We start from the raw sequence: 26,048 nt of genomic DNA on the forward strand, positions 1-26,048 counted from the left end.
AGCTCTTCTTTGTCAGGAATCAGGTCCTGCACAGAGCCACAGGCAGAGCTGGAGCCAGGCTCCACAGCGGGCCTGTAGTAGGCTGCCTAACTGGCAGATTGGTTGGAAGAGTCCGCAGGTGGGCTCTTAAGCCCAGCAGCAGCAGTTCAGTGGCTACTCAAAGCATTTGCCAATGGCTCCTGCACCTGCTTGTTCCTAGCCCTGCTCCTGCCTTGCCTCACTCTAGGTAACCCAGTTCTGCCCCTTGGCTCTGATTTCTGACCTCTGACCTTTGGCTCTGATTCCTATACCACAAGGCCTGACTCCTGCTCTGACCATTAGGTACAGATGCCCACATCCAAGTCACTGACATTCTTTATAGATCATCCCCCAGCGGGGCTCCCTCTGAGCTCCTTCCCAGTGGATTTGGAAGGCTTAGGCGGCTGGGCTGGAACATCCACTACTCCACTAGCCCTTGCCATCACAGACTGGGGCACAGCAGCAGGGGTAGTGGCAGTCTCATGCCTGCAGTAGTGACACAGAGAGGTTCTGCAGTCTAGGATGGCTGGAATTTTCCTTCATCCCCACCCCACTCCCAGGAATCCTCCTGCCCTGAGCTCAGCTCCTCAGGCTTGGTGAGGAGAAAGATTTGGCTCATTGTGTTTTTATGTGAAGCAGGGGGGCGGGGGGGTGAATCATGTATGAGAACAACCAATTTTATCAGTGCCTCGTTTGAATGAGAAGGCCCTTAAAGAAAAACATCACCAATTGTGAGATGGAGTGGACACAAGGCTGGGGCTCAGACACAGTACACGTTTTATTATTAAAAAAAGAATAAAAACTAATGAGATGCTTCCAGAAGTTAGATTCTATAGGTACATCTCCACTTCCCAGCTGGCTGCAGGGAACGTGGCCTTCAGCTCTCACAATAAACTCACGTACGTACCTGCACAGGTACTGTGGTAAAACAATACCCTTTGTTATGTGTTATTTGCTCACTTATAATTGTTTTCTGTATACCAGTTAAATCAAGAAGAAAAATTCTACATTTCCTGGTCTATAAGATGGTGCAGTCTATTGTGTGGGACTTCTGGGAGGCAGCTTTAGGACATTGTTGTTTTGTGTTTCAAAACCCCAGCGCCAACTACTCCAGACTTTGTTCTAAATTAGGACTCGAAAATGTGGCTCTGAATTTTGCTATCAGCACCTCTCCTTACAACGGGTAAAATGGAAATCATAGTCGGCAAAGTTTGGGTATTCGTATTCCAGATCTGGATTTGAATTTTGCAGCTTGGTCCCATCTTTAGCACTTCATTTCAAAGTATAAACATTAAATTTTACAGCATTTCGCTGTGAGGGGAGTGCAATGTGGAAGCCCAAGACGCACGATACTGCAAAGTTCTTCAGGGCACAGGAAGTCAAATGAGCTAGATCCTGGTCTTGTAAACATTCAGACAACCGGGGTAAGGTGTACTGCACGTCTCTGGCAGTGCTGGGAACTGCTATACAAAACACTTGCTCATTTACATTAAAATATTACATTATTTAAAAAAACAAGACACATGACCGTTTGCAGTTATAACGTATCCGACATGCTGATTTCGGGGGGGAGGAGAGAGCTGTAATATGAATCTCTCCCTCGCTGGAAGGCTGCAGTGATAAACAGAATATGTTCCAATGTGGTTGATCTTTTGCAGATGCCTGAAGACCTCCTAATCAGCAAGGCCCCTGGTTCTCAATTTTTTTCATAGTGAGGACTGCTTTTTTTAGACAGATATCCCCTTATTGACATAGGTGCTGGAGCTAGGGGTGCTGGGGGTGCAGCAGCACCCCCTGGCTTGAAGTGGTTTCCATCATATCCAGGGTTTACAGTTTGGTTCAATTGCTCTCAAGACCCCCACTATACAAATTGTTCCAGCGCCCCTGCTTGTTGATCCCTTTGCTCCCAACGATTCCACACCTTTTCAGTGGTACCTACAGTGCTTGGTTACATAAAAAAGGTAAGAAAGGGACAGTTAAGGGAGATTAAAATAAAGCAATAAAGCAAATGCTGGATCCTGCTTCTGCTGAAGTCAATGCATGGTTACCGGCCTTCATTTTGTATCTGTGCTGTTTCTTTCCTCTCCACTTTATGTTATTGAGGAGGGATTCCCCGCACTGCTGCCAGCCCCCACTGCAGTGCTCGATTTACTTCCCTGTGAAGTATGGTTCTATCCTCTTGCATGGTTGCCCCCCACCAACTCATTTTACAGCAGCTGCACATTTGATCAGGGCTGCATTAATACCAAACAGAAGACAACGAAAGACACAAAACAGGTGCACAGGGTGGAGAAAGGTGTTGGATTTTCGTTGGTTTCAGTTTAGTTGTTCAACAAAAGCATCTGGAAATTCTAAGAGAGCCCTGGGCAGGGCTACTTCTAGCAACAAGTGTCATTGCTTGAAAAACACTGGCTGTTTTATCACTGTATGTAAGCAGCTCCGTAGATCACAGATTGAGAACCACTGAGGTAGGCAACAGGTCTAGGCAGTACTGCTGAGTGAACACAAGGGGGCTTTTCTTCCCCTATGTCCTGAACGACAGTGTAAATATTCGCCAGTGTTTCCAGATCTACTGGTCCAAAGCTCACACTGCCAGAATTGAAAAAGCATCCACAAAATAGCGAGCACTGATGGACTAGTATGTGCATTCAACTCTATGGTGGCAGCCAATGAGAATTAGCCGAGCAAACAAACACTCATTGGTTGCTGTAGCTTTGAACCCACTCCCATTGGATGCGATCGACCTTTAATCCTACCCCCCAAAAGTCCAAGGGGTTATTATGATTTCTGATCTTTCTGAGCAGTCTGCAACAGCAGCCCACACAGATGGTGCTAGCTACAGAAGTAGCCCTAATTATAGCTACCCATGCGGCTTAAAAACATCCTCTAACTGGCTTTAGAAAGCAGTGCGACGTGGCAATACAGCTGCACACACCCCATTGTAGAGAACTGGAGCGTCTTTTTCTTACAGGCTAACAACTTCTCTCTCCTTCTGACTCCAGCTCCTGCAGAAGGCTCCTGGCCTCCCCTTCAGCTGCATTGGGATGCCTTTCACTTCCAACGTCATTTCCAAGGCACAAGGGGCTCATGATGTAGCGATAGTCACTAGTGACAGCAGCAGCTGCTCCAGCAATGTTCTCTCCGCTGTCCAAATTTCTAAATGAAGTGTACAGGGCAGGGTCGCTCCCAGAAGTCTCTTTGGCCTCCCCAATGTTGACGTATAAAGGATCCTGACTGGACGAGAGCATGGACATTCTCCCCTGAATCATTTTCAGCTGTAATTTCAGCATTCCAAAGCTAGGGCGTAGCTTGGGCTCAGAATGCCAGCATCTGCACATGAGATCATAGCTGCAATGCAAACAGAGTAAAAAGAGCTGAAAAATATAGTGGGTCTGTGTGCAAAGTAACCCGGCCCATTAATCATGTGGCAACGCCACTAACAACAAAACAGGACCCAATTCTTCACTCAGTGACATGGTACAACCACCACTTTAGGGATCAATTGTGCCGACAAACTATAATGGGGGGGCATGCAATTCCACCCTATCCCAGTGGAAGTTCTGGGAGTAATTCTGTTATACCACCCCAAAATCTCTGTGTACAGAGGCAATTCAAGCAGCCACATTTGCAGAGGAGTCACCCACAGCCCTCAGTGAATAGTCCTAGGATTTCTCTGGGGTGAGTTGAGTGGGAAAGAGCAGGGTGATGGGGAGGGGAGAGTTCTAGTTTTGATGTGTTGGAGAGTTAACAAGGGCATTTGTCAAATCTGAATTCTGGATGCTTATTTTTTGGTTGAGTTAGATGTGTCACTAGAACGTTTTAGAAGCAGTTAGATGCTTTTCTGGGTAGTAAATTGACACAGCTACAATATAAAAAAATAAAAAGCACACATCCCTCTCCAGAACTCCCTGACACAAAGGCCATTTGCTCAGGCTTGGCACAGGGTGAGAGGATTTGCCTTCAGTATGTTCAATAGTATCAAATTCCTAGTCTCCTCACATTTTCCAGAGTATTTTCACTTTGGTCAGAATGAGTGTTGCCAAGAAGCAGGTTTTTCAGGAGTCGCACACACACAAAAATCAAAATCAAAAAGCCAGTCAGACAAAGCAGATTTGGTAGAGCATCAGTTCACCGATGCTGCTTGGCATGAATAGAACCCCGAATAAATGCAATGGTTAGTGATAGATTTTTATTCTCGGCAAGAGTTCTCAACCTTTTTCTTCCCCTCAACATGCTATAAAAACTCCAGGGCCCAGCGGGGGTTGAGGAGGGGGGGGGGGAAACTCAGGGCTCCAAGCCAGGGGACCCTTGGGCATAGGCATAGTTTAACTTCTATTTTGGGGGACAAGGGCTGGCAGGGCTTGAGCCAGCTCCACACAGCGGGGTCCATGGAGGGAGCGCCACCTCCAGCCCCTGACTCACTCAGGAGCTGCTCCCAGCTTCGGGGGGGGGGGGGGGGGAAATGGCTTCAGCCCCGCACCGCTCCTGGCTTCAGCGCTGGAGCTCAGGGCACTGGGTTTCAGCCTTGGGGCCCTGCAGGCCCCCTGAAAGGGCTCACTGACCCCAGGGGGCCGCGGACCCCTGGTTGAGAACCACTGCTCTTTGTTCAATAGTGTGTGTTTTATACTCTCAACAGTGGATCAGAGATTTTATTGTTCCAGATTCTAATCAAATGATAGATAAAACCATGAGGAGGAAAAATAAAAAACCAAAACCAAAATAGAAGCCAGATTTTTAGGAGCAACAATTTCTGGTCAGAGTTCTAAAAGGTTCTATCTAAACTTTGTTATCTCAGCTCCTCGGGCATAATGGAACCCATCCACTATTCATGGGCTGCGGGTATGGAAGGCAGGGGGAGGCTGTGCCTCCCCAAACAGCCTTGCGTGGTCCTGCCCACGCTTCGCCCCCAGACCCCCTCCTGGGCTGTGCTGCAGGGGGCTCTTCCCCCCCATGGACGGGACCCCAGGCTGGGGGGCTAATCAGGGCCGGCCTGCAGTCCGGGGCTAGGGGAGCAAGGCCGTGCTGCCCACTCACCCGCCTGGTGCTCCGGAGCTGGGGCGGGGGGGGAGGGGGAGAGCCTGTGCCGCCACTCACCCATCTGGTGCTCTGGGGCTGGGCGGAGGGGTGGGGGGGGGGCGTGCGCCACCTACTCACCTGCCTGGCATTCCCGGGCTGGGGGGGCCCCCGCCGCCTGCTCACTCCCCTGGCATTCCAGGGCTGGGGGTGCTCAGAGAGCCTGGGGGTGGGGGTGGGGCTGGCTTCCACACTGGGAGGTGGGGGGACTCTGGGCTCCTGCAGGAGGGGCGGGGCCTCAGGCAGAAGGTGTGGTCCGGGCCGGGGTCTAGCCTCCCCAAGCCTGGGGTTCACCTGCCACCCATGCTATTACTATTACTATGATGGAATGCCTACTTGATTGGTAAAGGGCACCATCCCCTTGTAACATGGGCACTATTATTCTGGTTCAGAGGGCTGTAAAGAAACAAACAAAGTCTTTATTGCTTGAATAACTGAACGTAAAATGGCCTTGTCTGCTCTGGAAAAAATTACCAGGATTACTGTGTGTTCCCCCTAGAATGGCTGTGATACACTCCACCTCTGCATGCAAAACTCGATCAGTCATTTATTAGCCACGGTACCAGTCATGCTACGTAGACTGCTTTTTCTGAGGTCAAGTAGCAATTGAGCTTCAGTCATTACAGGCAAAGTTGTATGAGTGCCAGAGTGGATGAAGGTCAGAGTCAGGAGCGGAGCTATTAGCTCCTCACTGTGGCTCAGCAGGAGAACCTCTTACACTTCACCGTCTGACAACCCCCCTCCCCACTCTGTCCCCCTCCATCCAGTCACACCTCCATGCAGGCACTGTAGATCTTGCACCAGGAGTGCTAGGTCATGTTAGAAGAACAGAGAAAGTGAGGAGGGAAGATGAGATCCATGAAATGGGATAAAGAAAGTCCATGGAGGTTCTTAAATAAAAGCATGGCTTTTGAACTGGGTCCTGAAACGGACAGGGAGCCAACAGAGTTGGAGGCTGGGGATCACATGGTTGCTTCTCTTTATTTAAATAAAACCGTGACCTACTATCCTGAGTTTGTGAACTTTTAGAAAAACCTGGTCCTAGTCAAACTGACCAGGCGATCAAATAGATCCCAAACCTGACCACCCACTTCAGGGCTGGTAAATAACCTCCTACAACCGGTACGTGCTGAAGACATGGCACACACATGCTTCCCTACTCTCCAGAGAGCATCTTCTCACTTAGCGCAAGACATGCCTGGGAAACATCTGCTGCAGTGGTCAGAGTCAGAGATCTCCAATGAGACCTACTCAGTACTTAATTTGTAATGAAAGTGGTGCCGGGGCTCAAGCAATTGTTTTACTTTCATAACTGTCACAGCAAGCCCAGAGGTGCCGGGGCTCAGCCCTGGTACAAATTAAGCACTGGACCTACTGCACAGCTGACAAAGGGAGACGTCCAGGAAGGAGCTCTTCCCTCTTACAATGCAGCACTAGAGAACGAGGGCCAAACTCACAGAACTTACTGCAGAGAGGCATACATCAAACCTCCCAGAGCTAGGCTGCCCCTTTTGTGCCAGGCAGGATTCACCCTCCAGAGGGCAGGCAATGGTGGTATTGCCCCTTATTGTGGGGATTTTACTGGGGAAGGTACCTTTATCTTACCCCAGATACTCCAAGGGTTAGATCCTGTGGGGTGGCCAGGGTGATGATATAGTCTGAAAAGTGGGATCTTTGTCACATATCTGCTTCATGTGGATCAGAACCCACAGTTCTCAATCAGGCCAAACTCTCTCTGACTTCAGTGCGCGTTTTACTCAGGTAAGGAATACAGAATCAGGTCTTACGTGTTTTATACTTAACTCAGTTCTGCTCAGCCTGGGAACAAAACAAGTTCTTAGTGTCATCAGCACAGCAGAACTCATTTAGCTGGAAGAAAGCCAGATCTCTTGTATTCTTCTTTGTGCATCACCCACCAAGCTGGCAACTAAATTCCTATTCCAGAATCTTTATAGTTGCTGATTCTTCCGGGAGAGCGTGATCTTACAGTGAAAAGCAGCCCAAAACAAATAGACCTGTAAACTTGTAAACTGAACAATCCGATATGGGGCTCAGTGAGAAACAAAGAATACAGAATTGCATGATGGCATTTTTTACTCTTCTCACTGTAGCTAGACAGCACTTTATTGAGCCTGTTACTAATTTTGCAGTGGAGCAGTTGGCTTCCATGGCATTACTCCTGATTTACACCAATCAGAATCAGGCCCACATACTATACAAACATGCCGTACAAAAGAGTTGACCAAAGCCTGGTTGCTCTGACTTGCTCGCTACTTTGCAACGCCACATTCACTGAATATTTTGGCTTCATTGCCAGAGTCAAACAATGGGTTGACAAAAAGATATACAAATGCTAGGAAAGAGTCAAAAAGTGATCTGCCATGAAGACTAGGGTGAATGACTTACTAACAAGAGCCCAGAGCATTCCCTTATGTGGAACAGCCAACGTGGGGGACAGGCAACTCCGTGAAACAGGGACTCCTCCAGATCATTCTCTAGGCACCACTTTAGGGGAAAGCGGGACAGAGAGGGGAAAGCCAACATTTTCAGAAGCGTCCCCTGAGCTGGGCTGTGTGATGGAGTGGTCTGCCACAGAGGACATGGAAACCTTATAGGGCGGCTAGTGAAAGGGTTAAATGGAGAATATATTATTTGTACTAAGATGCTCAAGAAAAAATGGGAAAGTAGAAACCAATGGCTGGGAGTGCTCAGCATGGATGGCTTCTCATTTCTTCTTCTCAAATGTCTTTGTCCAGAATGAAAAGGCTTTTACCTTAGGAAATGCACTAGAGTAATCCTCTTGGAGCTGAGAAAGATGGCAGTGTTTGCTACCAGCTTTGAGACCAGGGCCGCCCAGAGGGGGGGGGACAAGGGGGCAATTTGCCCCAGACCCCGGGCCCCGCAGGGGCCCCCACGAGAATATAGTATTCTATAATATTGCAACTTTTTTTTATGGAAGGGGCCCCCAAAATTGCTTTGCCCCAGGCCCCCTGAATCCTCTGGGTGGTACTGTTTGAGACTCCTTTTTGAGTCAGGTAGAGGGCACTGATTGGTCAGCATGTATTAGGGGTGGACCTAAGGAACTACAAAGACTGCTTCAGCCCCAGGGGATTCACTCCAGCTTGATAGCTCAATCTAGGCAGAAGTCTGTTCCAGCACTGGGGGGCTTATGCCAGCATCTATAGAGCGAAAGATCCGGATACACACATTCCATGTAATTTTATGAAGAGGGAACACTTCATCACCCAGCAATGCAGTGTGGAGATGGCCATTTGGAAGTTACAGCTGGTGCAGAATGTGGCTGCCTAGTGGCATTAGCTGCAGGGTCTGAGGATATTCCAAACACTGGCTTGGCTTCCTTGTCATTTCCAGCCGCAGTGTAAGATGTTGACACTGATCTATAAAGGCTTACATGGTGCAGGTTCTGGCTACCTGAGAGGCCCCCCTCTCTTCCTATATATTCTGCCAACTGCAGTTGAGGTCAGCAGAGATGCTTTTGATGACAGTGCCTAGCTTTGAAGGGAAAATGCAATAAAGGGTCCTCTGCTCTGAGATATGCTTCTCCCATCGTTATGCCAGATTATTAATCTCCTGACCTTCAGGGCATGGCATGAGGCCCATCTCTTTGCTTAGGCTTTGGCCTGGAGGAGGTGGGTAGCAGTGAGTTTCAAGGAACATGGGTATAGTTTCGCAAGGGGGGCAAAACTCTCTAGTGCTGATGCTGTCCAAGCTCTCAGACCAAGTTAGCTGCCAGTGTAACTACCCTGACTTCAGTGGAGTGACGCCAGCAGAGAAACTGGCCCCTTTATAGTTCGTAGCAACCCCAATGACTGTCTCTAGCAGGTATCTTCAAATATTGAAAAGAAATAGACTGTGAACAGAAGCCATGCCAGCTGACTCTGTCTCTCTCTGTATCCATTAAGAGAGGATTCTCCATGGGGGTCAAAACAAAGCAAGGAACAAGTTACTCACATGTCTTCCAGGCACTCTGGGGGTTGCTTCAACCTGTTGCCACTGATGAGGTAGTTGTAGATTTCTGCATTTTCGATGCCAGCGTAAGGGGTTTGTCCTCGTGTCACAATCTCCCACATTGTCACACCAAATGCCCACTGAAACAGAACAGGAAACAGAGCTAGCAAATCGTAGGTTCCCTGTTTGCCAAGGCAGGGGGCATTATTTTTTCCAACTGGTGGCTGTGAGCTAATTAGCTTCTTGCGCTGCGCCAGATTGGGGGCTATTGGGGGATGTGCAGAGTTTGGCCACGATGCCTAGGGCAGTAAAGGGAATGAGCCACTTTTGGCTCAGTATGTTCTGACCCGTATCTTTGGAAAATGCCTGGGGAAGTCTAACCAGCAGGATGTGCTGTGTACAAAGAGGACTGTTTCTCATAATCAGCGATGCACGCAGCTGTGTCATCAGTCACTCGCTGGGCACACTCTGCAGCAAGGTCGAGGGCAGTACTCATGCAGTATTGCAGTCAGGCTGTACGGCAGGGGTTCTCACACTTCATTGTTCCGCGACCCCCTTCTGACAGCAAAAATCACTAGATGACCCCAAGAGGGGGGACCCAAATCTGAGCCTGCCCGAGCACCACCGCTCTGCGCGGGGGAGGGGGCCACAGCTGAAGCCCAAGAGCTTCAGGCCCAGGCAAGGGGCCTGTAACCTGAGCCCCACCACCCAGGGCTGAAGCCCTCTAGCTTTGGCCCTGGGCGGTGGGGCTGGGGCTTTGGCCCCGAGCCCCAGCAAGTCTAATGCCAGCCCTGGCAACCCCATTAAAATGGGGTCATGACCCACTTTGGGGTCCTGACCCATAGTTTGAGAACCGTTGGGGTATCACCAGCCACCTCTTCAGAGGCAGTGTCAATAACTGGTAATTGGCAGTGCAGGTCCACACGTAAAGGAAGGGGCCAATGGGAAACCAGCTCAGAAGGCAGCAAGGGAGAGAGGAGGGAACCAGAAGGAAGACCTAGAGGAAAGGAAGAGGAGCTCCAGGTATATGTGCTTGTCCTCACTTCCTTAGTGAAACGTAATAAGGAGGAGTATCTAAGGAGTGAGTGGCCTTTTAATCCACATAACAATATGGCAGGGATGTGTGGTGTCATCCTCAACATAGTGCTCTGCTGGATGAAACAGCATTGCCAGAGCTACTCCAGTGTGTGCGTGTGAGATCATGTCACCTTCTGGTGGCAAGGAACGATGACGGAGAAAAAGGGAAAAGAACAAGGGTGAGAAAGGAAAGACGAAACTGGAGGAATAGAAAGCATGGGGTGGGGGAACGAGAGAGGCAGAGAGGTGAGGGAAGGTGGCCAGGGATGAGAAATGATGAGGGGTGAAAGAAGAAGAGGGCCAGGAGAGAGGGATTCATCACTTTCACATTTGCACCACAAACTGCTCTGTTCAGCTTCAAAACATTTCCCAGATTCTCCAGTTCTAACATCATGATCCAAGCCAGAAGGGAGATGTGCCCATCCCTTCACACAAGGCATCAGCCATTCACATGGTCCTCTTCTGTCACCAAGGGCCTGATTCACTGTCCAGTGAAGTCAACGGAAAAATCCCCACTGGCTTCTAGGGGAGTTGGTCGTGGCTCCAAACACCAGAGCAAAACTTACCACATCACTATGTGTTGTGTAAAGATTGTCTGCAAGGCTTTCTAGAGCAAGCCACTTCACTGGCAGCTTGGAGGCGCAGCCCTGACGGTAATAGTCTCCACTGTAGATTTTCTTAGAGAGCCCAAAGTCTGCAACGCACACGTTCATATTCTCATCCAACCTGAGGGAAAATGTGAATGAGTAAGAAGGCAACTACTGGCTACATTCAGGCAGCTAGAAATATGTCCAAGACTGGCCAGCTCAGGGCAGTTGTAATGAGGTAGAGCACCTTACAGCCTTAGCTCACCAACTCAAACAGGGCCCAGAGTTGGTAGTGTCCCCAAGTCATCCCTGTTTGGTGGCCAATGTGAAATAGGCTGGAGGTCTCAGTACAGTTCTTAAGGACTAACAGGGGAGTCACTACGACTCTGTAAGTGTGGGAGCAGAGTGACTTCCACCTAAAAGGGTCCAGAGAGAATTGCACTCTGGGGAATCCTAGATTAGTTTTTACATCTTCATTATCAAGCCCTCAGAGCTGATACAGTTTTCTGGCAGTTCTAAAAGCTCCTCTCTCTTATCACAGCCCAATCCACCCTCTGCTCAGTATGTTGTATTGTGACCTCGCATCACTACCTGATGATGTCTCATCAGAATGACACAATGCTGCAAAAACATAACATGCACCCCACCAAACATCAGCCCTGCAAAATACACCCAGAACCCAATGACGGGAGTGCTGGAGATAGAATTCAGTTTGGGTGCTTCGCTGAATCTTAGGAGTCACCTGTGAGGATATGCCACTCCTCCGATGGGAAAGAACGGTGAGAGTGATTAATCATTGCAATAATTTACCAAGGGTTGTGGTAGAGTTTCCATTTGTAAATCAAGATTGGATGTTTTTCTAAAAGCTCCGCTTTTGGGGAAGTTCTCTGGCCTGTGTTACACATGAGGTCAGACTAGATGATTACAACAGTCCCTGCTGACCTTGGAATCTATGAATCCCTACACGGCTAACAGGTCCTAGCTTCCTCATATCTGTTGCCACTTTCTTGGAGGGAAGGACTGTATCTGGCTAACCCTTCAGGAGAAGGCAGGCTACTGCCCCTTCCTGTGACTTCCTGGGGCTTCTCACCCCTTTCTCTCTTCTCTCTCTCTTACGAAGGCTTTGCCTCCTTCCCTCCCTAGCCTTTGTTTGGTCTGAAAGCGCCTGGCCCACTTACATGCAGTTCCGAGTAGCAAGGTCCCTGTGTATGAAGTTTTTCGAGCTCAGGTATTCCATCCCACTGGCAATATCAATCATAAACTTGAGTAGTGTCTGAAGAGGCAAATTCTGCAAGAAAGCACAGTTCTAGATTGGTCCCTGGAACATTCCAGTCACTCAGGGCCAAACGGGGGCATTTACCCCCTGGTCTACACTGGGGGCGGTGGAGAGGCAGCTTGTCCTCAATGCAAGCGCAACAATGTAAAGTCATTTCAGAACCTTGTGAGCCCGGAGTCTCCAGTGAGATCAAAACCTTCTAGCCCCTTGCAAGTTCCTTTGAGAGATAAAAACCTGCACCAGTGTGAATGTGATCTTCCCAAACCCACCTCCTCCTGGGAGGGAATGTACAAAGAGAAAGACTTACAAAGGGGTTTTCTCCAATCCGGGACATCAGCAGAAAAGCATGGAGGTCTCCGTGCTTCATAAAGGGCAGGATGACCATGGGAATTGGGAGCCGACCCTTAGGGCGACTCCGCAGGCTGACTCCTGGGGTGAGAGAGCACACAGCAAAGAGCAGTTTGCAAACAGATCCATCCTGAACAGGACATTACACTTGTCTCTCCCTCTTCTTAACAGTCTGGGGAAAAACACGGTCACCCACATTTCTGGAGGGTTGAATTCCATGTGCCACCTTCCCTCTCAGGGCCTGACCCTATGAGGTGCAGAGACTCCTACTTCAGGGGGAATTGCAGGTGCTCAACACAACTCAGGAGGCACTCAGCTCCTTCCAGGCCTGGGCCCTAAAGTTCCTAGGATCCTTCCAAAGGGGGTGGTGACCTGCCCCACAGAGCATGCGGAGTTTTGCTTGCATTGCCCCATGTCCCACAATGCCTTAGAGCAAGGCAGGAAATGTCCTGCTGTCTTCTTCCTCATTGTTTAGGAGTTTCTAATCTGATGGATAACAAAGGTTTATTTTTTACCTATTTTTCCACTGACCCATCTAACATATCCCTTTCACAAGCCATTTCTCAGCCAGGCCATCTGTGGCTAACGTTGCCGAATGGATTTCCAAAAGCCAAGGAAGAACGGAGAAACGGTTTAAGAGAAATCAATTACAGCTGCATTAAAAATATGTGTGTGCATGCACACACGTCTATAATTACACACATGTCAACGCCCGGTAGGCCTGGAAAAGAGCAACATCCACATCCCGCAGAATGGGAAGGGCCAATTGAACGCTGCTGCCCACCACTCCAGAAGGTGGCTGCATCTCAGTGCTGCTGCATAGTCTGCATACATTTATGTGTATAGTTTATGAAGCAGTTTGGGATCCGGCAAGGCAGGAGGAACTACATTGTGCCATAGAACTCTGCTGCTGGCTCACCGATCAGTTTAGTAACGTGTGGGTGGTCAAACTCCTTCATGCAGGCAGCCTCTCGCAGGAATTCTTCAATGTCACTTGAGGTGAAGATATCCGCTGAAAGGCAGAAGCACGAGATTTTTCCTCAGTGACTCAGAGGAGCATTAAGAGACATGATTATCAGAAGCTTGCTTTGTGAGGCATAACACATTGTCTCAGACGCACAATTAGATAACATTTCACAACAAAGCCTAGCCTGCCACATTCTCCTGGGATGTGGGGGGAGAACAGAAGCTGGAACAGGGAGAGAGCCTCAAGCATACATCAGGGACATCTGGTGACTTCATTCTTGGCAGAGCAAAGACCTGTCGATTAGCAGCTCTTTTCTCAGCAACAGCTTTCATTGGAAGCCACAGAAATCATGAGTGGGGCTTAAAGACGTGGGAATTAATTAGCTAAAAAGGAACTGAATTATAATGGGGGAAGGGGGGGGGGGCGAGGTGATAGCCTGGCAGAAGGGATTAAAGATGTTGCCAACCAACTAGATAGTCTGGAATCCCAGTCCAAAATGGGGGAGACCATTTAATACATGACCTTGGTGGCACAAAAGATCAATGCTTTTATATCTCTTAGCAGTATTGTTTCTTTTAATTTTCAGGAGCAATGATTTCTTTGGCATCAGCAGCCTTGGAGATCTTGGACCAAATTCAGCAGTGACATTAAGGAGCGTGAAAGTTACTCATTGACCAGTTTCTAATCTGATCACAGCAGTATGAATCTGGAGCAGCGTCCTAGATTTTTCTGCTGTTATTCCAGATTGTGAAGTGAGCTAAGGGTTCAGTGCAGCATGTCATTTCCCCTTCCTTTATGTCACTGCTGAATTTGGTGGGAGTTCTTAAGACCTACTGGGAGATCACATTCAGACCCAGAGGTTTACAAGCTGGTCAGAAAAATGCTTGTAAATGGCAAAGCAGTGTAACTTGCACTAATCTGGCATTCAATAAATGCAAAGTGAGTGTTGTTTACAGTCTTGTGTCAGTGGGGACCAAACTCAGCTCCAAGCAGAACTTCTGTTTTAGTCAATGGCAGCTGCACCCATTTACACCACGTCTGACTTTGGCTCCAGGAGTGACAGGGATGGTGTGGCGCAGGCTAGGATGTGAGTGTGTGTATGTGAGAAAAGGTCTTGCTTTATTTTATCTGCTTTATCTGGTAGTTGCTCTTCCAGTTACAGCCCCACTTCTCAGTCAACTTGGAAGTTGGGCTTGTTTTGTACGTCCACTGAATGCCAAATCAATGGGCGTTCTGCTATTTTGTCACTTACACCTGATACATAACTTACGTTACTATTTACTTCACCACTGAATTTGGCCCAGAGACTTTCATCCATCTACTCCAGGATATATTTGGATGGATTTGGCCCTTTGTTGCTACCTGTGTAGGGCCAAGTAGACTTGACAGAATTGTCCATGCCATAGGACTTACTATGGTGCAGAATCAAGGAATTGAGTGGCATTCTCTGTACTTAGTAGCAATAATATTTACTATTTGCTTCTGGTGGTGCCCAGGATGTGCTAGGTGGGGTACAAACAATAAGCAGGCATGGTCCCTGCCCCGAAGAGCTTATATTTTTTAAAAGACGAAATGGACAGAGATCACGGGGAAAGAAAAGGGATTAACAAACAAGTGAGGAGGCTCAGTGGGAGCATATATGATGAAATCAATGTTGACAGACATTTACCACTCAAAATCGAATCCTTCCAAGCCTAAATGTAATCTTTCCAAGTGATTTTATTTTAAGTGTTTCAAGTGGCCCCGCTTTCACCCACCTTTCAACATTTTTACTGCAACCTTCTGGAAAGAACCATCCTCCAGCTTCAGTAGCGCCTCTCTAACTGACCCAAACTCGCCTGTGGAATAACCAGAGCAGGCAGTAAGGAGACAGCGCTAGCACAGATGATTCACATCACGTTTACTCCGGCGATCATGGAGGGAGGAGCTGGGAGCTGAAGAGCTATAAGAAGTATAGCTACCAGCTCCATTTCTCCTACTGCAGCCCCATGAGCATATGTGTGAGTGGGAGGCCAGAGCAGCATGACCAAGGGAAAGAAAATACCGTGATGGAGGTAGGCTAGGTAGGGGACAGTTTCAACTGGCAATTCTTTGCTGACTGAGGACGTGCAGAGCTGGAGGGAGGATCATGGATCACAGCTGAGGAGTATTTCTGGAAAGGGGATATTGAGAGAGGCAAGGCTGAATCAGGCTTGGCTGGGGCAGAGAGGGGTCTCTCAGCTGAAGAACTAAGGAAGCTTTCATCTGAGGAAGCTCTCCAAGGTGACAGCTGTCAGAGATGACCGTGACAGTGGGATTCATCAACAAACCAAGACACAATCAGGCCTTATCTCAGCAAATTCAGGGATTAACATCCACTGACTATAGCTGGCCTGACACTTGTGTGTGGACAGGAGGCACATGTCAATCGATCGAGGGGGTGTTTGCCCCAGTAAATTTCTCCAGTGGAAACAAGGTCCCGGTGTAGACAAAGCATGGCTGGCTACACTATGTTAAAGTTGTTTTGGTCTGAAGTGGTTTTAAACCATAACACCGATTTAAAACAAATATAATGTATCAGTTTGCATTAGTTTCAGTCTAGCTTTGATTTGCCTGATGGAATAAGTTCCAGCTGCTAAATCCACATGATTTCATAACCACTTATCTTGTAGACGAATGCACTTGGCTTGAGGTATATTGTTTCAGATTGGAATGCTGCCAAGTAAGCAGGACTGGAGCAAGAGTGAAAAAATGGAGCAAGGTGGTTCTGGCATCTACACCACAAGTGAAAGGACCTGATAGAAGTCAGCTTCTTTCTGCTAGCTTTTCCCCAGTGCGATGTCCAGTGCTGTATGTGGTCATTCCACAATCACAGCACAATAGATCAGGTCACAGGACCCAAAGTGGCAGGGGGTGGAGGGTAAAAGATGGTTGAAAGCCATCTTTATGGTGTCCCTAAGGGCAACCAAAGGCTGTTACACAGCCGGGGATCATCAGAGCACAAGGCACTCCACCCACTGCACCCATACCCTCTCCTACCCCCACAACACCCCTGTGCTGAAAATTGGGGTTGGGAGCCTGGATCAGATGGTGCAGAACTGGACGCACCAGGCCTATGCCAGCTAAGGATTCTCTCAGACTAAGGGAATGTCCAAGTGTCTTGTTAGGGCAACTGTCTAGCTCATTTGTACCATGGAAGCAGCCCAGGAGGCTCAGAGGATCTGGCCAGATGGGTCAACAGTGGGATGATCCTCTGTACCTGTCAATGAAATCCAGACACAAGAGGCAGGCACATGTTGCCTCCACACCAATTTTACCCAAGTTCTATTGCCTAGCGGCATCAAGATCTGAGCCATTTTCTTCTGCAGAAAGATCATCCTCCTACCATGAAACTGACTTTCAGAAGCACATTTTTTGGAGGCAGGGGAGGTGGGTGTGTGGGGGGCGGAACAGTCTCATTGGAGCAGGATTGAAGAGAATTGCATTAAATCTAATCTTAGAAATCTATTGTTTATGTCAAAACGAAAACCTGCTCCCTTTTCCATTGCCTATGCCGCCTGATTTCGGTTTCTTTTTGGATTAATTGCTGGCCTTTTCATTAAATGCTTTATGTTTTTTTAGTGATTAACCTAAACTAAAACGCTAAAGCTGAACATCATCAAATTCTGGTAAAATTCAGATCCCGCTGCAGACTTACCCCTATAATGCTTTAAACCCAAATCCTGCATTCAAACAGCCCCAGACTGAGAACATTTGAAGATGGATCCATATAATTTTTTGGTCTTGGGCTGTTTTTTTGTTTTTTTGTAAAGTGCCTCATATTCTCTGTGCTGTCTTATTTCGTTTAAGACTCTAAAGAAAGCATATTGTAATACAATTTTTATAGAACTCCTTCCATACCATTTAGTTGCATTGTATACATTTGTACACACCTTATGTGTGCGATAGCTATAACTAAATCTTGTGACCTGATTAAAAAACTCTTAACAGCTGTAGTGTAGATGCGGCCTAATCACATCCCCATAACCAAGCCAAAGCCTTGAATTGTTTTAACCCAGGAGATGGTTAGTGCCCATCTAAACTACAACGTTTAACCACGTTTAACATGATCAAGGGACAAACGGGTTGTTACCGCTTCCCCTGACTTGGTGACGGTTGAAATAGATGGGGCATTAATCAGAGTGTATTAGGTCTTGTTCAGGTTTTGGTACAGACTCACCCTTGCCTAGCATCCTTCCCAGAGTGAACTGCTGCTCCTGGATTAGAACATCCTTGAGTTTGGTCTTCAGTTCATCACTGATCCCTAAGCTGTCCACTGGAAAAATGAAGGAAGGATTAAAAGAGGGATGCATGACAAAGGGTTCTATGAGAACATGCAGTGAGTCCAGCCCTTTAGCACACTCCCATAATCCAGCCCTTCAGTCCTATTCCCACATTACATGTTGGTGACCTGGGAAAAGGGAGGGCTCCTCCCACATCCTTAAGCCTCATGCAAGACAAGAAGCCAATAACTTTCAGGCATGAGAAAATTGGTCTTTCGGTGCCAAAGAGACAGTGATGGAAATGCTATGAAACACTGCTCTCGGTAACCCCAAAAGCAAGTGGGATACAAGAGTACAGTAAATAACACTGAGGAGCCAGACTTGCATCAGTTTCCCAGAGGGTGTTTGGGACCTCAGCTGGTATAAATCAGCCTATCTCCACTAATGTCTGTGGACCTGCACCAGTTTACAATGGTTGAGGAGCTGGCCCTTAGCTGTTATTACACACATTACAAGTCTCCCTGTGCCTGATGAGGATGGATAAGATAATACCCAATATATGATGGGCATTAGGGCAATAGAGCAATTTCTGACTCCAGAAGAACAGACTCAAAGGAATGTGTTGCAACCATCCCAGTCCAGCAATGCAGCACCACTCCAAGGAATCACCCCTTTGCACCCCTTTGAGCGTGGAGCACAGAACTGGAAGATGGAATTTCTAATCCTGGATCTGACTCTTGCACAAATCACTTAACTGTGACTCAGTGCCTCATCTGTAAACAGCAGCCTAATATTTCTTCCTTGCCACATACTGATTAATTAGTTCATGTTTGTACCACATTTTGAAGGGCTATTTTTAATGCTACAGACTGTTCTATTATTATTATTAGGACAGATTGATCTCCATTACACCACTGACTTTAAATTCAATGGAGTCATACCAGTGTAACACTGGTGCAGGGGAGTGGCGAATCAGACCCATTGAGCTTTGCACTGTAGTATGGAATGATAGCGGCCAGAAGATGTTCTCTTAGTGTAAAATCAAATGCTAGAAGCTATGGAACTAAGTAGGCTAACATACTAGCCTTTCACCTTCGTCGACTTTGTTTCAAATCCAACACGGTGGCCTCAACCTAGACTCTTGTGGACGTCCGTCCACAAGACAGTCCAGCCCTATTGACAGCCTTTTCCCAGAGCTGGATTAGACAAAGGTTTAGCATTTAATAGCTATGAGATTGGTATAGGGAAACATGCTCAGCACCTGCTCACACTATGTCTGGAGCCTCATTCAAGTTAATCCCAGTTTTTCATCCTAAAGAGTGAGTTTTAGGGAAAGGTGAGCGAGACCAAGATATACATGTGAATGGGACTTGTTGGAAAGAGTCACTCAGACCATTTTACCTACATGTTGCCTCAATCTGCTCTGGGCCTTCCCTGTTGAAAGACCTGGCTGCTCTGAAATGGACCACTGGCTCTCCCCTGCCGATCACAGTGCCAAAGACTTGTCTAGGAGGCAAACAGAAGCACAAAATTACAATGAACAGGCCATTCCTTACTACAGGGGTATCTCCACCCAAATCTATCAGACAATGCAATGGCTCCAAACAAGGAGCAGAAATATTCAATCTGCCACAAGTCTTCAGTATAAAAAACAGTGAATGAAAAACCCAGTGGAGAGGGAGCTGAAGACCACCATCTCCAGCATCCATAACCTGAAAAGAATCTATCTTACCCAAACCGAGTTTCTTTTCTTCTTTTTCGAAGGAGAATGAGTGCCAGGGCAACAGCTGTAACCAGGGCAGTGAGAATGCCCAAAGCCACAGGGACCCAGGATGTCCCATAGGGCGGTTGTCTCTGGCCATCTAGGTGGAAGATAAGACACTGGTTAGAAAGTAGGCGACCATCTATGCTTGACAAACAAAAGCTGAATTAATCCACCTCACCGAGATATTTTCCTTCTACAAGTTAATAGAACAATCTTGCTGTACTTTGTGTGCCTTGGGGAATCTTATCAACACAGAGACTTGGGTTAAGCAACTACTCAACTGATCATCTAAAACCTGGTTGCTTAACTGAGATGAACTTCTAGCAAAGGTGGAGCAGACCTGTATCATGTGGGTGGACTCTATTCTTAGTTACACCCGTGGCAATTAAGTAAATGCAGTTGTTCCAGATTACCCTACTGAAAATGAGATCAGAATTTCATTCAGTATGTATTGGCGTGGATTCTTAAGACAAGAGGTTGCTTAACAAGGGTGGTCTCGTGTACAGGTTTCATTCTGTTTTCTCTCTGAAGTGAGTAGTCTTGTCCAGGCCAAGATATCTATACATGATGCCAAGCGTACCTCACAGGCTTGATGGCCTTCTGAAAGACAGTAGAGGAGCTTGACATTAATTGTGACTCTGATGTTTTTTGTAAGTGAAACTGAGTAAGATGACTTTTTGGAAGTTCACCGTGAGTCCATTCGTGGAGGAAACTAATCATAACATTGGTTCTAGCTTCTGTTTTGACAGTGCTCTTTGCTGTGTGCTGTCCAGACAAGGATGGAAATGAACCCCTTTCTGATTGAGAGCTGCCTCCAGAACAAATATCTTTGGGAATATACTTGGGGAAGGGGTGAGGCCAAAGGATAAGCCCTATCTTGTAAATATCCCTAGGCACAGGAGCACCTTAGAACCTGCTTGATCAGGAAGTGTATGGAGCAATGGAGTGACTTCAGCAACAAGATATGAGAGCTGATATATGGTCTCTAAATACCCATTGCTGTCTCAATTGGAATTGTGATATTTTTACTCATTTCTTCCAGTTCTTCAAATCTAGGATAACCTTAATGCTTCCCAACTATTTGGGGATGGGAGAAGAATGTGGAACAGGTCCCTGGGCATCTCTCCAGCCTTGGCACTGGCTTGATAAACTCCATCATCTGACTGTGGCTTTACCAGGTTCTGGGAGAAGGAGGCTGAGGGGAATGATCTGTGAGGGGTCTGAGGAATTCTATGGAATTCTTGTTGGCTACTCTGGTCACCAGTGATTGGAAAAAGTAGCAGTCCAATGGACGGAGAACAGGAGGAACCTCTCTCCATGGGTCCCATCTGCTCTGATGGGTGCCGGGGGAAGGGAGTCCGACATTCTTATAGCTGGTGGAGCCTTGTCTGGTGAGGGTGTTTCTGGGCCTTCTGTATCGGTTGAATTGTACACCCCTGGTGTGGAATTTTTAATGGAATGAAGAATAATTAATGTAACAAATTGGGGAAATGTAAGGAGACAGTGTAAACTCCTAAGCTGGAATAAATCCAGGAAATGGAGGCTAATACCCCTATGCTTGTGTAAAAGCTATCAGAGCTTTAGTTGCACCGGCGTAAACAGTAATTTGGTGTCCATTTATCAGCACTCACATCTTCTTAATCACTTTCAGACCATCTCTGGAACCTAATGATAATGCCACATTGAGACAAAGGAGGGCAATTCACACCTCTCTCAAAGCTATTGTTTCAGTCTGTTTGAAGGTATCACTTTGGGTCACATGCAGAAAGTCTCCTTCAAAACCAGAAAGGCTAGAAACTTCCTTCATTTTTTTTTATTTTTTTTTTTAAAGGAAAACTAAATTCTACAGAAACTTCTAGGACCAGCAGAGATGTATTGGAATGGTGAATCACCATGTACCAGCCCAGTCTGACCTCTGTGCATGATGGAAGGGGTTAGTGCTGCAGAGTGACCATCCCCTTAGCTCTGACCCCTCCTGAACCAAGGAGTGTCAACTGCACAATTTATCCATAGGGTTGGAGGGAAGGGAAGTGCGTGTCTTAGAGCTACTGGACCCCACTCCAGATGTTCCCCGTTACATCCCGTCTTCCTGTTGAACTAGAGGGAAGCATTGCAGCCTGAGTAAAGACAGCAAGAGTTGCCTCCTCACCAGAGGTGACACATGTGGAGGGGGCATGCGGGGTCATGCCTCCCCAGATTTGCTACTTGGCTTGTACTGAGCATGTTCACACAGATTGAGCATGCTCAGTAACACTGCTGAAGCTGGCTGCTCTGACTCCTCCCCCCTAATATTGGCTGGCACGGATCGTGTCTGCTCCTCACCCTGCAGCCCATGTCTATCTGTGGAAGGCGTCTTATTGACAGCACTGCATGAGGCAGAATTATATATTTGCTAACGTGAGCATTTAGATGCATTCTGGTGTTATAAGAGCACTGGTTTTTATTAGCTTTGCAGTTCTTTCACCCCAAGGATGTACAAAGAGTACATCCTAAGCGTCCCCCTGAGAACATGATCATAAACATTAGAGATAGAAAACCTATTAGATCATTCTGCCCATGTCCCTGCAGAATTTGTGTCAGGTGCTTCTATCAAAGCAAGAGATTCCTATGTGTAGAAAGCAGAGCTCCAACTGGCTCTCTGCAATATGACATGATTTAAAGTTTTTATAAGCTTAGCCTACCACAGCCCAGGGAGATGTTAATGACCCACTCTTGGCATTTTGCACACAGAGCACCCACACAAAGTATATCCAGTGCCAGCTAGCTATTTTTAGAAAGTCAGCCACTTTTCTTTTCTCTCAGGCACAGGCCTGGAACAAAATGACATTAGTTCTGCAGTTCTATAGTTTAGGGCCTGTCAGCATTTCTATAAATAACCCTATTTCCCTGCTTTTGTGCCCTTGGTCATGGGCCAACTTTCGGCCACAACAAGCATCAGTCCAGAGATTTAAAAAAAAAAAAAAAGCAATTTTTGAGACAAAAACAAACAAAAAACTGTTTTGTTCTTCTATGGTGATCTTGTTCCAATTGAAAGGGACATCATCCCCTGGAAATCTAGTCAGCAAACGAGAATGGACTAAACACTGCTTCAGGCACAACACCTGCCCCAGAGGCCCCTGCCAGTTTCAGTGATTTTCCAGTCACATTTTCCAGTTCTTGAAGATGATTTTCTCGTTGGGGCTGCCCTGGGAAAGACACACATGGGACGCTGCCTGACTGAAGGTAACACTCACCCTGTGTGGGGCGCCAGCCCTTCAGTCCCACCTAAGCCCTATTTTGAAGGCCTAGCGCCAACCCTGTCATGACCGCTGCGTGGCACAAATGACCACCACTGCTGACCTCACTGCAAGCATGGGGCTTTAGAGGGCTATGTGGCTGGCTTAATCATCAAAAGCATCATTAGCAGCAACAGAGAGGGTGGTGGTTGGTGAAACCAAGCTGGGCTCTCCCCACCACTCCCCCCATGCCCTGGTCCACCCTCTCACCCAGGGCACCAGGGCTCATGCTTCTCCCTCAAACCTTAGTCACATGGGCTGGGGGAGAAAGAAACTACAAGTGAAGTTAGTCCCTTGGGAGCAAAGAGCCTCCTCTCTCCAACAGGAGCTGGGAGCAGCAACAGCAATTCTGAAGCTTTTGGAACCTTCAGGGAGACTCCCCCCACCACCTCACATCCTGATGCTGGACGTTTTTCTTCCTTTCTGATTCGTTGTTTTCTTCATCTCCTCCCTCCACCACAGTGTGAGTCTCTGCCCTCCATCTGTCCCCCTACGTATTGCCCTTCCTTTTCCCACACCCAGGCCCCTATTAGCCCCTCCCTTACCCGTTCCCCAGCTCACACCAGGGCATATCATTAAAACAAGACAAAACAAACCCCAAACCAAATGGAAAAAATAAACACGGTGCAAACAGGACACGTGCCACCCATCACCCTGGCAGCACTGCTTTCATCCTTTGTCCAAAAGCCAACTACAAGCTCCTCTATCTGGAGCTCATGTCACAGACCTGGCAAAATCTGGATTCATGCGAGGACATGGAACTGAAACCGCTTTAGTGGCACTAATGGATGATCTCCTCCTGTCAGTGGATAGAAGCAGATATCCATTCTCATTTCTCCCCCGGTGGAGAGAATGAGTGGACAAACAGATGTTAGTCATGTTGCTTAATGCACGACTAGAAGGAGCTCAGTCAGGAGTGCAATCTAAGAACTTATATAAAACAGAATAGACATCCCAATCACCTGTATATACGCCACATCCTTTCTTCCTGATCTGTGTCTTTCTTGTCTATTTAGACTGTAAGGCCCAGATTTTGAAAGGTATTTTTTGGGCTTTGCTCGATCAGCATTGCAAGGCCTAAGTGATTTAGACGGCTAAGTCCCATTTCAAAAGTGAAGGCATTTAGGAGTCTAAATCTCATTGAAAATCAATGGGGCCCCAATTCTGATTTGCAAATAATAATAATAATATCATCATCGGGCATTGACGGCCATATGTCATCAGAATCAGTATGGAATGAGGAATGGGAGAGGTAGGATTTCCCTTGGAATTCAGGATTTGCCCCAATGTTATTAGTCTGTCACTTTCATGACCGCCAGAGTCACACAATTAATTATATTTTTAAATGAGACCCAGCCAAGAGTTGATTTTTAATGCAGGAAATGAACTATAAAAAGTGACACTGAAACAGCATATGGGGTAAGGGTCAGTAAAAACTACCACATGCAAAGCAAACGCAGTAAAAAATAATTCACAAAGATGAGATAGGGCCTGATTTGCCTACTGCCCTGCACCTCCAAAATCATTTATGCCAAGTGCAACCCAGGAGAAAAGTGCTTCCATATCACAACTTCAGGGTTTTGCAGCCCTTTTGCACTCACTGGGCTAGATTCTCCCCTGCATTCAGATTGAGGGCCTTTGCCTAGGAGTACAGGATCACACATGATGAAAGCAAATGGAGAGGACAGGTCCATCAATTATTATTAGCCAATATGGTCAGGGACACGACCCCATGTTCTGAATGTCCCTAAACCTCTGGCTGCCAGAAGCTGGAACTGGGCAACAGAGGACGGATCTCTCGAAATTGCCCTGTTTTGTTCATTCCCTTTGACGCACCTGGCGTTGGCCACTGTTGGACGACAGGAGATTGGGTGAGATGGACCCAGCATGGTCATTCCTATGTCAGGCTCACTGTGCCCAAGCCTCCTCCCACTTGCACCACTGTAACTCCACAGTGCCAAGTCCTCAGCTGGTATAAATTGGCATCGCTCCATTCCATTGACATGCTGATATATACTAGCTGTAGACCTGGCCCACTGACTCCAGTGAAATAACCCCAGATTTACTCCAATATAAGAACGTGTCTACATGCAGGGTTGCTCCAGTTTAATATAAGGTGTGATTTTAAACTGATTTAGTTAAGTCCGTGCAAAAGGCTGTGTGGGGACTCGGTTTAAACCTGGATGATTTTGGTTTAAACTAAACCCAGAGAAGAGACCCCACATGGGGAACTGCACCGGTTTCACTAAATCAGGGCAAATGTGTGTGGACACAGCCTAAGCGAGAAGAGAATCAGGCCCTGGCCTTTATCTCTTGAATTATATCTCCCTCCCCCCTCCATGTGCTACCCGCTGCGGCATCAGCTAAGGAAGACAGCAGCAGGTGGGAATTGTTTTGCTCACGCCAGATCTTTAAAGGGTATTTCAATTCTGTTTTGTTCAGTGAAATGTACTGTGTGTGTAGCCATGCTGCTTGGTCAGCTGTGTGCACTGAAAGGCACCGGGCCAGCAAGATACGGTGGTACCGGCAGCAATCACTGTTTCCCAGCTTATGAGAGAACATTGCCAGAGCAAAAATAAACTAAAATCATCCTGCTACTCACCTACAACCTCCTGGGCTGCAACCACTAAGGTGTCACTCCAGGGTCCACAGCCAGCTGAGTTCAGTACACACACTCTGATTATAAGGTCTTTCTGGGGATTCCATGTCGTAAGATTGGCTTTTGCCTCTTGTACTGTTATTTCCCCCTGAAAGCAGACAAGAACAAGCAATAACCTGCATTCATTGTTCTTTTTTTATTATTATTAAAATTGATCATTGTGTCCAGAGGTTAGAGCAAGGCCTGGAGTCAGGACTCCTGGGTTCGCCTCCTGTTTCTGTCACTGACTGGCTGTGTTACCTTAGGCTTCATCTCCTCTGTGTTTTAGCTTCCCCATCTCTCAAGTGGCTAACACTAATATCTTTCTAGCTCATAAGAACGTTGTGAGGCTTAATTAATGAATGCTTTGAGGTCTTCGGATGAAAGTGGCTACAGAAATGTATTCTTTTGTCCTTTTCAAATGTAAAGTTCCTCCTGCTTCAAAGACATAAAGCTGCTGTAACACGCTGCAAAGCCACTGCCAGTTTAATCAGAAAAATAAATTCTGTTTTAACGTTGTTGCCAAATTCTAATCACCATCCAGCATTCGTAGCCAAGTTTCACTGAAGAGAACATGGCCAAGGTATTTGCTATAATTTTTAAGATCATTTTTACATGCATCACTTACAATAGAGCCTTGAATCTTTTTGGCTACCAATATTGGGCCTGATTTTCCTCTCCCACTGATATAATTCAGGAGGAATTCCACCAAAGTCAGTGGACCTGTACTGGTGTGAAATTGGTGCATGTGTGATTCCCCCATCTTTGTCTGTTATTTCAGGCTTGCCCATCATTATGGAGTCACTGGCAAAGC

At 47.1% G+C, this 26,048-nt stretch overlaps 1 protein-coding gene across 4 annotated transcripts in view; it reads right to left on the reverse strand.

Annotated features, from left to right (window-relative positions):
- Positions 1-778: 778 nt before the first annotated feature.
- Positions 779-26,048, reverse strand: part of TYRO3 (TYRO3 protein tyrosine kinase) — a 52,600-nt gene continuing 27,330 nt past the window's right edge. For 3 of the 4 annotated variants that reach the window (XM_005284657.3, XM_042849460.2, XM_005284655.5), the window contains 11 exons: positions 25,199-25,343; positions 19,289-19,418; positions 18,962-19,062; positions 17,514-17,609; positions 15,073-15,153; positions 13,268-13,360; positions 12,308-12,429; positions 11,903-12,012; positions 10,704-10,863; positions 9,064-9,200; positions 779-3,366 (listed from right to left, as the gene is read on the reverse strand). In XM_005284657.3, the coding sequence (XP_005284714.1) occupies positions 2,991-3,366; positions 9,064-9,200; positions 10,704-10,863; positions 11,903-12,012; positions 12,308-12,429; positions 13,268-13,360; positions 15,073-15,153; positions 17,514-17,609; positions 18,962-19,062; positions 19,289-19,418; positions 25,199-25,343 (1,551 nt within the window). In that variant the 3' untranslated portion in view covers positions 779-2,990. The remainder of the gene's footprint in view (positions 3,367-9,063; positions 9,201-10,703; positions 10,864-11,902; positions 12,013-12,307; positions 12,430-13,267; positions 13,361-15,072; positions 15,154-17,513; positions 17,610-18,961; positions 19,063-19,288; positions 19,419-25,198; positions 25,344-26,048) is intronic. The other variant, XM_042849459.2, reaches the window with a different exon arrangement.

This window comes from Chrysemys picta, chromosome 4 (genome assembly GCF_011386835.1).
Source record: "Chrysemys picta bellii isolate R12L10 chromosome 4, ASM1138683v2, whole genome shotgun sequence".
NCBI lineage: Eukaryota > Metazoa > Chordata > Testudines > Emydidae > Chrysemys > Chrysemys picta.